Source organism: Pavona decussata, unplaced genomic scaffold, assembly GCF_977016875.1.
Source record: "Pavona decussata unplaced genomic scaffold, jaPavDecu1.1 SCAFFOLD_48, whole genome shotgun sequence".
Classification (NCBI taxonomy): Eukaryota; Metazoa; Cnidaria; class Anthozoa; order Scleractinia; family Agariciidae; genus Pavona; species Pavona decussata.
Genome location: NW_028145470.1, coordinates 433,143 through 445,657, shown reverse-complemented (window position 1 = coordinate 445,657; position 12,515 = coordinate 433,143). Strand labels below are relative to the sequence as shown.

At 37.0% G+C, this 12,515-nt stretch overlaps 1 protein-coding gene across 1 annotated transcript in view; it reads right to left on the bottom strand.

Annotated features, from left to right (window-relative positions):
• The window catches only part of LOC146481635 (proteasome activator complex subunit 4-like), a 40,795-nt gene that overhangs the window by 17,093 nt on the left and 11,187 nt on the right, over positions 1-12,515 (bottom strand). The window contains exons 13-34 of the mRNA XM_085107685.1: positions 12,074-12,160; positions 10,839-10,903; positions 10,540-10,702; positions 9,782-9,880; positions 9,497-9,566; positions 9,358-9,425; positions 8,642-8,746; positions 8,410-8,514; positions 7,605-7,762; positions 7,136-7,231; positions 6,566-6,624; positions 6,368-6,430; positions 6,014-6,069; positions 5,817-5,872; positions 5,547-5,589; positions 5,210-5,272; positions 4,624-4,719; positions 3,575-3,703; positions 2,658-2,750; positions 1,558-1,653; positions 595-764; positions 48-101 (exon numbers count right to left, since the gene is read on the bottom strand). Of these exons, the coding sequence (XP_084963811.1) occupies positions 48-101; positions 595-764; positions 1,558-1,653; positions 2,658-2,750; positions 3,575-3,703; positions 4,624-4,719; positions 5,210-5,272; positions 5,547-5,589; positions 5,817-5,872; positions 6,014-6,069; positions 6,368-6,430; positions 6,566-6,624; positions 7,136-7,231; positions 7,605-7,762; positions 8,410-8,514; positions 8,642-8,746; positions 9,358-9,425; positions 9,497-9,566; positions 9,782-9,880; positions 10,540-10,702; positions 10,839-10,903; positions 12,074-12,160 (1,994 nt within the window). The remainder of the gene's footprint in view (positions 1-47; positions 102-594; positions 765-1,557; positions 1,654-2,657; positions 2,751-3,574; positions 3,704-4,623; positions 4,720-5,209; positions 5,273-5,546; positions 5,590-5,816; positions 5,873-6,013; positions 6,070-6,367; positions 6,431-6,565; positions 6,625-7,135; positions 7,232-7,604; positions 7,763-8,409; positions 8,515-8,641; positions 8,747-9,357; positions 9,426-9,496; positions 9,567-9,781; positions 9,881-10,539; positions 10,703-10,838; positions 10,904-12,073; positions 12,161-12,515) is intronic.

Below are 12,515 nucleotides of genomic sequence, written 5' to 3'. Positions count from 1 at the left end.
AACTAAAAGGGCGTTGTCTACATAAATGCAAAAGAATAACAACTTACAGGCCTTCACTTTCCAACATGTCAACAAGCGTACTCACAAGCTTTTGAAAATTCCTGAAGCGAAAGAATGAGAGTTAGAACAGCACAAAATCAAACCAGACAAACCACTGAGACTGAACTAAGCTAAGGTAGAAAGCCTGTTTATTTTAACAAATTATAACAGTATTCAATTGAGAGTCGTAAAACCTACTCCCCAGGGCAGCCCTTAACTGGGTGGTTATACAAGTTGCAACGATACTGGAAGAGCATGCGCATTGTGTGACCCTTAAACAATAATACCACTCCAGCCAATCACAACAGTCGCAAACAACACAATGAGCCAATCAGATTTAAAAGCGCGAGAACACGTGTGCACCTCATGACAGTTAGTTTTGGTGTTATATACTTCCTGTTAGTTGAGTAAGTGGGGAGAACAATGAAAACAAAAACAAACTTTAATATCAAAATTGAATTAGCAACCGTTTTACATCCATTTGTTTACCACAGCAAGTGAATAAGGTATCTAATTTGTGAGAGTTATACTTTGGAGTAGTTTTCTGTTTCATACCTGAGATTATTCTCTCTTGTTGTATTCCAAAACTCCACGCTCTCTTTGATCTCTGCCTCATTCGGAAGCGCTGTATCTGATGGACTGAAGGGTTGTTTAAGGTACGTCCGGGGCTCAGGGCCAGTGGAAGATAAAAGTCTCTTGGCTTGTTCAACTGCAGCATCAGTTACCTAAGAACAAAACAGGCACATACAGTCCATGATAACACTTCTATTGATAGATCATTTGAAAGGTAACATTGAAAGAGTACTTCCATTGACTCAAATGGGCTCATTGAATTGCCACAGAAGGGAAGAAAATATACAACAACAAAAAAGCAGATACAAGACAAGTACAAAGGAAGGAGAAGGGTGTGACAGGGGACACTAACAGGAGAGAGCCCTAATTGACAACTGCCCGCTTTAACTAAAAAGAGAAAAAATAACTAAAAAGGTCAAACGAGAACCATGTAAACAAACCCCCCATAGTCATACGATAAAAACGTTGTTCAGGGAGGCTTGTAAGAGAGAAGTCTACTAATTTAAAAACTGTAGAGTTTTGATTAAAGGAATCAATCTGATCACAGCTTTTGGAGACCTGAGAACTGTTAAGCTTTGGAAAGACTTACCCCACCCGGGAAATACGAGGAACTGAAGTAATTTTTCCGTTGCGTGGAGGATGTGAGTAAATTGTTGGGGTTAAAAATTACGAGTTGTATAATGGTGAGTATCACAACGGAATTGATATGCTCATCCCTGACGGCAATGTCGTTGGTTTACTTTCAGTTGAATCACCACATTTTTTTATCACAACGGAATTGATATGCTTATCCCTGACGGCAATGTTGTTGGTTTACTTTCAGTTGAATCACCACATTTTTTTATCCTTAGACTCAACAGTACAAGCCACATTCCCAGAATCTAGAGCTTTCTGAGTATTTGTCTCATATTCCTGCTTAGTGTAAGTTCAAAGAATTTGATTTACCATTCTACTGATGGCTACTGTATCATACTTCTTCACCATCTTCTCTGCAAGCATCGTAGTCAGAGTGATAATGGAAGGCTTTTCTGAATGGTCAGCCTGCAAGAAAGAAACAAGCATTTTGTAGCTATTTAATTCCACAAAGGAAGGATAGAGACCCAATATATTTCGATTTTTTTTAAATTTGTGGAACTAGTGTATCTTTTTATTCTAGTATACCAACCGAGAACGAAAGATGTAATCTACATACAAAGTCTCCTCAATTTTACCTTAGGTTTGCATTGTATGAGTGAGGAGAAATTAGCTGTTAAGAACCTCTGGTTTAGGCGTTGAACTGCTCTATACTCCTCACTGACATGCATCAAAATGTAATACCTTTTTGAGGAGAAATTTCCCGTTACGCAGCGAAGCACAAGTTAAACTTAGAATTTGGTTGTGGAAATGCAATTCAACCCTGTTAAAAGCAATTTAAACTTAAAGAAAAGTCAGCAGGAAACCAAGACAAAATACGCTTTTCGGCGGAGTAGTGCCGTGTTTAACAGAGCATTGTGGGGGTACGAAACATTCTCCTTCCAATCTCATTACTGACAGAATAAGAACGAATCCACACCATAAAGCAGTCTAACCCCTGACCCACCAACTTGATCTCAAGTTAACCCACGATCAAGCCCTCTCCCATCATCAACCCCTTCCCGGAAGGAAAGCCTGACACAATTCTCTATCAAAATTTGTTTTGTTTTGTTTTTAATTTCATATTGTTTACGTTTATGTTTGGTCGAAAAACAATACTCGTCTATATTCCCATCAACTACGTTGAATTAAATCATCAGTTAATTCTGCTGGGTAATCTTTTATCATTTCATTTTGCTTCCCTTTCAATCTGATGGAACCTACTGAGACACCTTCGTGGAGGGAGCTCTAGAAGCCATCTCCATACAGAGCCGTAACTAAGCAAACAACTATAAGTTAGTAAGACTTTGTTCAACGACGGCGAGACATGACCGTAAACAAAAAAAGCCATTACGATTTATAGGTTAATTTGCTGCAAACTTCTACTACTGTGCAATATTGAACTCCACTGTGAAAACGACGTAGACATGTACCTTAACAATGACAGGCCACACATCAACCATCACTTCCCAGTAATGAACGATAAGGAACAGCATTCTGTTGTTAAGCAGCACGTACAGTGCACCCTTAAGAGGAAAAAAGAGGACAAAAATGAACGATAACGAACAGCATCATGTTGCTACGCAGCACGTACAGTGCACCCTTAAGAGGAGAAAAGAGGACAAAAATGAACGATAACGAACAGCATTCTGTTGCTAAGCAGCACGTACAGTACACCCTTAAGAGGAGAAAAGAGGACAAAAATGAACGCTAACGAACAGCATTATGTTGCTAAGCAGCACGTACAGTGCACCCTTAAGAGGAAAAAAGAGGACAAAAATGAACGATAACGAACCGCATTATGTTGCTAAGCAGCACGTACAGTGCATCCTTAAGAGGAAAAAAAAGGACCAAAATGAACGATAACGAACAGCATTATGTTGCTAAGCAGCACGTACAGTGCACCCTTAAGAGGAGAAAAGAGGACAAAATTCCAATAAAAAACAACAGAGTGTGCTCTTAAATCTTGCAAGAATTGTACAGCCATGAAAATTTTAATAAAGGAACAACAACAAGAACAACGTTAAGATTCCTTCAGCAAACCTTGCTCCAGTGTTTTATCCACTGCTTTGCGCTTCGTTTTGTGATAAATATGGAAATCTTGCTCATAATTAGAGGTTTTTATTGCAAATGAAGCGCAAAGCAGCAGATAAAACATTGGGGCAACGTTTCCTGAATAAATTCAAGGCCACAGCAAAAACTTTGGTGAATCTGAGCTAAAACAACAAAACGACTAGAGATCTAAAAAGTAAAATAGATCGGTTATGCACCTCGTCCTTTAATTACTCTGCCATTCTAGAACCTTTCTATAAAGAGAACTTGCTTGTACAGTGCTACACAATGCACCAACCTTAAACTCCTCGTGAGAGATGTCTGGACTGGGTTGAAGTTTTGATAATGTTGGTGGTATCAAGGTTCGAGCCAGGTAATCATACACATCAATACAGGATGACAGAACCCTTTGAGCTTTGATGCGAACCTGAAGATAATGAACAACATCCAAATATCATGAGTATATATAATGATGATGATAATATCTGGCAGCAGGCAGACCAGCTGGGTATTTACAAGCGTGGCCGAGGAGTTGAACTCGGGGCTACCAAGAAACAACTCCAGCTAGCGGCCAGAGTAGAACATTAACCCGGGACCTCGGCTCCAGATTAAAAGTCCAACGCCCTAACCACTCGACCACGCTGCCTCTTCTTAATATACATGTAATATGAGGTTAAGTTTCATCAGATGACAAACATGACATTTCGCGACAGCTTGATGATAAATGATAGTACAGAGCACCGTTTGGTATACAATTTAAACAGTTGTGGGAGTTGTAATTAGAAAAGTTTGTCATTAAGAAAACTTGGCATTTTCTGGCGGGATTTAATTTTGTCAATGTCAGCGACTGGATTCTAAAAGATTAGCACTGAAAAAGAGAACAACTGGATTTTTCTGGCGTAGCGTCTGGTTTTGAACTGTTGAAATTCATGGTGATTTCTAAGGCACAGCAAGTTTCAGCAGAGATTAAAATATTTATGCATTTCTGTTTGCTTTTTATGGATCAGAAAGTCTGAAAAGTTACAAAACTCAGGAAAAAAACTTATCCTGGCAGTTGGTGGCAGTGATTTCTACTATGCCAAAGGGTAAAAATCATGGAGGTTTTGGGAGAGACCGTTCCTGTCTCTTCAAATTTCACACTGCTATCCCAGCGTCATGAAATAGGCCAATATGTGAGTCACATCGAACCAGAAAAGGAAAGCTACCAAACACTAATTGCAGAAGGATGTAATGAGGGTGAAGAATGTAGTCTCAGAAAATTCCAACCACTGGACAACTGAGTGTATAAAGATGATGCAAGTGAGTAAAAACCATCTGCAATGTAACCAATAAAGCAAAAAGTCCTACCTCTGTGTAAACTGTTGTTGCAAGTTTAAACAAATCATCCAGCAACACTTTGTGTAGAGTCGTTAACTGCGTTGAGACACGATCAAGGATGCGCATCTGAAAACAAAAGAGAATCCTGTGACACTGGCTCATAAGATAGGAAGTCAATAGTCCAAAATGGAGATCCGTACTAAGTTTAATAGATGGCAATGCTGTTTGAGTGATCCTAATATTTTTAGTGAAGTTTTTATATCTAAAGACTTTCACATGTATACTGCATTGGATGAGATTAAGGGCGCTTTCTGTTTGTCAGAACTGGCCAGCCAGATGTACAAATTTGAAGGACTGATTCTTTGAATTATTCAAAATGGCACATTCTGAGAATAGTGTGCGTTATTTTGAAGGAATTCAAAAAAAGGGACATATGAACTGTCGTTCAAATTGGGGCATTCCGTTTGTGAAATGATCGAACTGGCTGGCCAGTTCTGAAAATGGAAAGCACCAAAAGAAGTGTAAGCTGCAGCAAAAAACTTAGGTGTCTTCCATGTCGTTAAGTAGCATCTTAGTGATCACTGTACGACTCCAATAAATTACTCTGTATGTATACCTCATGCTGCAGCTGAACTCTTTCAATGAGCAGTGGCCTGACATGCTTCTTCTTACCAGCAAGCTAAAAAGAAAATAACGATAAAACAATATTGTAAAATTACTGAAACATTTTCTGGGCGCGGCCATGAAATAGAAATTATGTGGAATTTACCCATGCCACAAGTGTGGGAAAAGGAGAGAATCAGAGTCACTAAAACAAATCAAAAGCTGTGACCTCTGTGAGTATGAAACAGTGAGACATTTGCCCTAATAAAACACCTTCAAGTCTACAAACAGTGAGGTCAAAAATCTGGGGACATAACACTATCAATGCACGCTAAAGATCTGTTACATACTTTATCCTCCATTGCTCGCTTGACAGCAGAAGCACTGCGCCATCTGAGGAAAGGAATAATTTAGCAGCATTTACCAAAAAGTTGAAAATACTCATTATTAAATAAAATAAAAGTATATTGTTAATAAACAGCATCAGAGGAAAGTACTGCTCAGTAGCTTTCAATTGAATGGTCACACTTTAGGAATCCATCCACAGGTTCAAAAGTTACAACCATATGACAAAACGATAAGAAAAAAGGAAAAGAAAATGAGAGAAATTCAAACTGTACCTGCCATCAAACTCGTCTCTGTCTCCCCCAACATGGAGCATTAGAAGATCATAGATCTGTAATATATCAAAGGAAACATTTTTAAAAGTTTTGGTACCTGAAGAAATTATCCAGAAAACATCAATACTAAAGTGCTGCTATATGATAAATAAGGCTACAGTATGAGGAAGAAACAAACTTTTTTTAATTTTCGGTACCTTCACAATAATTAAAAGTGCTTTAGTGTCATCCTCATGATGGCAGAGAAGATGATCTGAAAAAATGTAATAAAAATCAAAAGAGTGATAAATAACTGAACTTTAAGATTTCAGCACCGGACTCAAGAGTAACAGAATCATCTTGTACAACACAACAAACAGCACCACAGGAAAGTACTGCTCACTAGCTTTCATTTGATTGGTCACACTTTAGGATTTCATACACAATCAAAAGCCAGAATGGTGTTACATAGCCAAAGGATTTTACCAAGTTCGTTTTATTACATAAGACTGCAACGTTGTTTCTGTCACATTATTGTAACTATTAACTGTCACTAGTAAACACAATGTTACCCAATAGTCTGTGAATCAACTCTGCTATCCGTGCTCGTGAATTGTTTTCTCCCATTGATACATCTGAAACAGGGAATGCGTCAGTTATAATGGGATTCAACTACAATGAAGTTTTACTACAGACAAACATAAAAAACCTTTCTTGTCATAATTTACATAAAAAAACTTGCAAACTGTAATATTTATTGCAGCATGTACCTGGGTCCATTGATACAGTGTTCTGAAATCTTCCTCTGCTAACAAGAGTCTTGAGGCCTCTGAAAAATAAACACACAAAATGTGTACATTAAAATCCTTTAAATATCTATAAAATACAGAACTTCAACATTTACCTATCAAAAAGTTTGAAGCCTTTCAACAATTATTTCATTTCTGAAGAACCTCAGTATCAAAAGAATTTCCCAGATGTGAGCTCCAGTAAAGATCATCATGTAATTTCTCCTTACAATATCACTACTTGATTTAACAAACAGGTTATGAGAATAAATAAAACAATCACCCAAGATTTTCTAACCATCTAACCATCATAGATTGTAACTATTTATTGTGAAAATTACACTTTTAATGATTTTTTCCTCACCATTATTTAAAGAAGCAGGGGGGGGGGGGGGTAGGGGTGCGATGCCTTACATGAGTCTGTAAGTCCTGATCATAGTCCGCCCATTTGAGTCTTAATTGTAGTGTTATATTTATTGACTTCCTTTACTTTCCTTACTTTATATGTATTCTGATTGTAAAGATTTAAAAAAAGAGAGAGATGTATGTTACATGTTTTCGAGTGGTGGTTTATTCCAGTTTGGTAAGAGTATGGCTGCTCCAGACACACATCCAGCTATGATGTTTAGACACTGCTGACGCTCCTCCCTGAAGGGAAAAAAAATCAGTTCAAAAATAACTATTCTGCTAACAAACTAAACTTCTAGGCAATAAAAATAAAAGGTAATTTTGTATATAAAAAAAAAGGAAAGAAAAAGGCACTTTTTATAATGGAAGTGTACCCTTCTGAAATAATCAGAAATAAATTGAAGTGGTGCATGGAAAAAGGCATTAATTAAGCGACTCTTGATCTCATATTGAATTCTCCCCCCCCACCCCCCCCCCCTTTTTTACAAGGAAACACAAAGTAATTTGGAAGGAGGATCTAGTAGTTTATCAGATGTCACTTATTTTCCAGGCACCTCTTCAATTCTAATTTAGATTGGAGTTGGGTTTTTTTCTAACTATTCACAGCATTCACCTTGAGAGAGTAAGCGACTCATCCAAGAACTTCTCTAGTCTTGTCAGCTCTGGTTGTAAAAATGTATCTAGCAGCTCCTTTGCCAAAAGCTTTTCTTCTTCACTTGGTATGTGCCACTGAATGTTGAGATTAAACAAATCCCCTGGCTTTCCCCAATCCTGTGTGTTAGTTGACAAAGAAAAGATCAGTTGTGATGGTTAAAGACAGCTCACAAACACATGCACATTGTGATTATAATTATATGCAGTAATAATGGTAATCTTTATTGAAGATACCAACATCACAAAAATTGGTTTACAGAAGGGTCCTCAAATACAAAGAACTAAAATAAAACTAAAGACTACATGTAGCTTACACATAATACACCTTCACTGAAAACCGCCGAGGCGAGTGGGCTCCCTGGATAAATATCATTATTATTATTATTATTATTATTATTATTATTATCATCATCATAATAACTAAATATTTTCGCTTCAGAGGGAGATTGCAGGACATTGATTTTGACATTCTAATCAAACCCTATGGGTCAAATGAGCTCCCATTCCTTAAATATGGATGCTCAATACTTACAAGTATCTACTGGCTCTGAATTGGAAATCAAATTCCTGAGAGTAGGGGTGGAAAAAGCGTTTGTTTCCTATTATCTTCTTATGTTTAATTTTTATGTACGTGATTGTATAAACCACGCATGATCTTCCAATGCAGCCACCTGTAATTTAGTCACCCTGCAGTCCTCAGAATTTCAAAAAGAAATTCCCACCAGCCCAGCCCACCACATAAGAAATGAACAGTAATCCCCTACCCTTATAAACAGATGTTCTGTTGGTGGTGTTCCAAAATCAACCAGCACACTCCTCCATTCCATGGGATAAATCTTTGCTAATGGCCGCAACATGTGTTCTAGAAGCTGCAGGTATAGTGGAGATGGAAAAAGTCTTGATCAAGTGTTCTTTACAATGTTGTTACAAAACTCTTGAATCTGATTCCTTTTTATGTTCATATCTATGCCATAAAACAGAACAAATTCCACCTACTGTGGCTCCCAAAGTAGCAGCTTCCTTGCACTTGAGGTGAATTGTAGATTTTATTGCTGCAATGAGTTTGTCTTTGTATGCTAACACTCCACTGGAACGTACAACCTGCAAAAACAACATCAACCTTAAAATCACTTCTGCCGTACATAACTACATACCTGTATAACTGTAGACTTAACAATTACCCCACAAGCATACGTTGGATGTAAGATGATAGATTGCCAATGAGGCGCATATTGTAGCAACGAGTAATTTATTGATTTATCAAAAAATTCATCATCAAGAAATATTGCTAGATCTTGCTGATTTTGCTTTGCAATCTTGAACAACCAGAAGAGAGTTAAATGGTTACTATTTTTTGAGCATGGTGTAATTGCTCATATACCATGGCCGCTAAGCCAGTCAAATCCCTGGAATCGCATTATACCACGATCCAGTTAAAATACATGTATAATTATTGTTACATTTTTTATGTGTAGTATCACTGTACAGTTTTATAAGTTGTGCTGTATCTTGACAAGCCCACAGGGTGCATCAAAATACAAACAAAGAATTAGAATACACATGGATACTACATGCCAAAACATGTAATAATTATTAATAAGAGATTTATTATCCAACTGGACCTCAATGATTAGTAACAAATTCAAAGAAATTATGACAAAAACTGAAACAGGATGAGGAGGAAGAGTTACAAAACAAAATAATAGTTTAACCTCTGATAAAATCTGTAGATTCCAAAGCAACTGATCATCAACTTCTTCTTCCTCAAACATACCTTCCACTAAGAAACAAAAGGAAGTAAATCAACAGAAAACCTACATCAGACTGCTTTATATACAGCTACTAACTCACCTGATGTCAAATGTTCAATAACTGAACAACAGTGAGGAACAAACATCTTGAGCGTCGCTGAGGGGTTTGTCTAAAATAAAACAAATCATGTCAATATGTATAATACATGCTTCAACTCCCCAGCAGTTTGTCAGTCTGATCGAAAGTCTGACGCTAACCACGCCAGTGCACTGGACACTGCAACTCCACAATATAGAAACCTATTGTGAATCAAAACCAAGGAAATTACCTTTAGTTTTTCTGGACTGTACTGTAATTTAAACATCACTGTCGCATAAAACTAACCCTAGCAGCTGCACGGCACATGTCTGAAGCCATCTTTCCTGCCACCTTTGTTTCAAGTACTTTGTTGGCACAAAAGGCAAACAGCTGCTCAAGGGCACACTACAACACAAGAAAAAAAAATTAATAGCTCAGAACATTTTGTTTTGCAAGTCAGTTCAAACAGACACAATGGCACAATTCTGAAAAATGGATGATGTCAAATTTATTTGGTATAATACACTACATACTATAAAATCACTGTATGATAGTCAGCGGGAATATAATTGTGAACTGAAAAAGGCAGGGGAAAATGTTCTGGGTTTAACAATAACACTCTAATGCTTCACTTTGCTAACTATGTATCTACTAAATTCATGCTCTGCTGCAATCCTTCACTCCTAAGGTAGAAACTTAAATCATGTAATAGGATTATAACTTTTTTGGATGGAATATTAAAGAGTGGCGATTGCTGTGATAATTCATTCATTTTAAGTTGTAACCATCCATCTGGTCATGCATTTATCTGTTCAGTCATCAGTGCAATGGTTACTATTAAGCTGTACTATCATGTGGTGCTGTAAGTTTATTTTGCTGTGGAAGTTTTAATATGTGGACGAAACTCCAGAGAAAAAAAGACCATTCATATGAAGGTTGCTGTACAAACAATGTCTCAATCTGTTGATGCTATTCATTTTGTAATTCTTCAAAGAAAATGTATCAGAAAGGATGTTTGCATTTGGCTAAGACTTTGGAGAGATTAAGGACATTATAGACTTTACCTGGAAAATCTTGGGTGAACTCTGCATGAGAATCGCATGGAATGTTGAGGCCACGCCCATTCCCATCATTCCTTCAAGTGAGTGTCGTTGATCAGCTTTCATTGTTGTGCTGTCTAGTTCTGATGTGTTCTCAAATGATGAGTTTTCAATCATTACAAAGCATCTGCAAAAAAAAAGTTCACTTCATGCACATGAAGGGGTGACCACTTAATGCAGATTATCAATTTTAAAGTTCTAATGCCTGTAAAATAATACTGTAATGAGAATATTCGTCAATAAAACTTTAGACATAAACATACCGATCCATAAACTGCAAAACGAAGTCTTCAAACTGAGCTGTTGCAAGGCATAGCTCTTTTTCATCCTGCAAAATATTAAACACAAAAACCAGAAATCACTTCAAAGGTTGGCAAAAAAAAAATAACCAATTTACAGTGCACTCCAAAAAAGTACAAGTCAGCCAAAGGTAAGACACTAAAAAGGTGAAACTTTGCATTAACGGTTTTTAGGCAGTATAATTTATTATGAATATCTTATATTGGTTTCTTAGTGAAATAGGATGAAAAATCATGAACTTGCACCTTTATGACTCAAGGAATGGGCACTTTCCGTTGGTCAGAAATAACAGCTGGTGAACTCAATCAGTTTGTAGATAAAATACATCACTTTTTAGGGTACCAGGCTCATTTTGAAGGAATCCAAAAGGGTGGCATGTTGCCAGTCCTTTATTAAAATTTGGGGCATTCTACAGGTATTTGCAGACAAACCAGCCTTTGTGGTCATTTCTGACAAATAGAAAGCACCATCTGGTATGAAAGTTTGGACAAGTGTCATGTATGTTTCAAGTGCGTAGAGAGATAGAAAAGAAAAGAATAAAATGCAAGGAGCCGCAAACGAAAATGCTGCAGGTATACACAGGATCTGCGAAAGATCTAATCAGCCAAAAACATAAGTAGCTCATGACAAATAACTGTCCACGGTTGACAGTGTAGAGGATATTACACAGCAGTACAAAGAAACATGTATGAATTTTATTTTCGAGTGGTAAAACAATATTTTACGAACGAGTAAAATTTTGTTTTTAACACAAGAAAGTAAGATTCATGTCTGCAAGCTACCATGTAATTTTCTTTTTATTACATACTTAGACCCAAGTGCTTTACAGATTGTTTGCACAAACAAATGTGAAAAAGCAGGAAATGAGGTCACCAATATCCTCCCTAGTGAGAATATGGAAAATATGCCACTTGGGTCCCGGATGTAGTCTCGCATGAATTTTACAAGTGGTGTTTTTTCCAGTAAAACACTTGTGTCTATAATATAATAAAAGAATATATCTATCCACTAAATAGAATTGAGATAAATTAAAACCTGAGGGTATAAAAGTCATAAGACATGTAAACATACATTTATACTACAGAAAGACATCCTAAGTAAACATTGTTTTGTTTCACATACAGCTCCTTTCCCAAATCAGAATAAAAATAGGAGATATCAAAGTGTCCCTTTAATAACACAAGTGAAAGTTCATTACCTCTGTCATTTCCACTACTCCAACAGCTTCTGAACAATCAACCACTGGAACCAGACAGACAACGGTAGAGATGAACATAAATGTTCCCTGCAAAGAAAGAAAAAGTCATAACTGATCGGTTCCTGTAGGGAGCCCAAACCTGAACCACCATGTGCTACTCTGTACAACACAAGGTACTACTCAGGAACGTTCATTGGAATGGTCACACTTTAGGATTTAATCTACAGACTTAAAAGTTAGAATCACCTTATACAGCATAATAAACACCACAACAGGAAAGTACTGCTCAGTAGCTTTCATTTGAATGGTCACACTTTAGGATTTAATCTACAGACTTAAAAGTTAAAACCACCTTGTACAGCATAATAAACAGTACCAAAGCACTCCTCAGTAGCTTTCATTTTGAATGATCACACCTTAAAATTTCATCCAAAGACTCAAA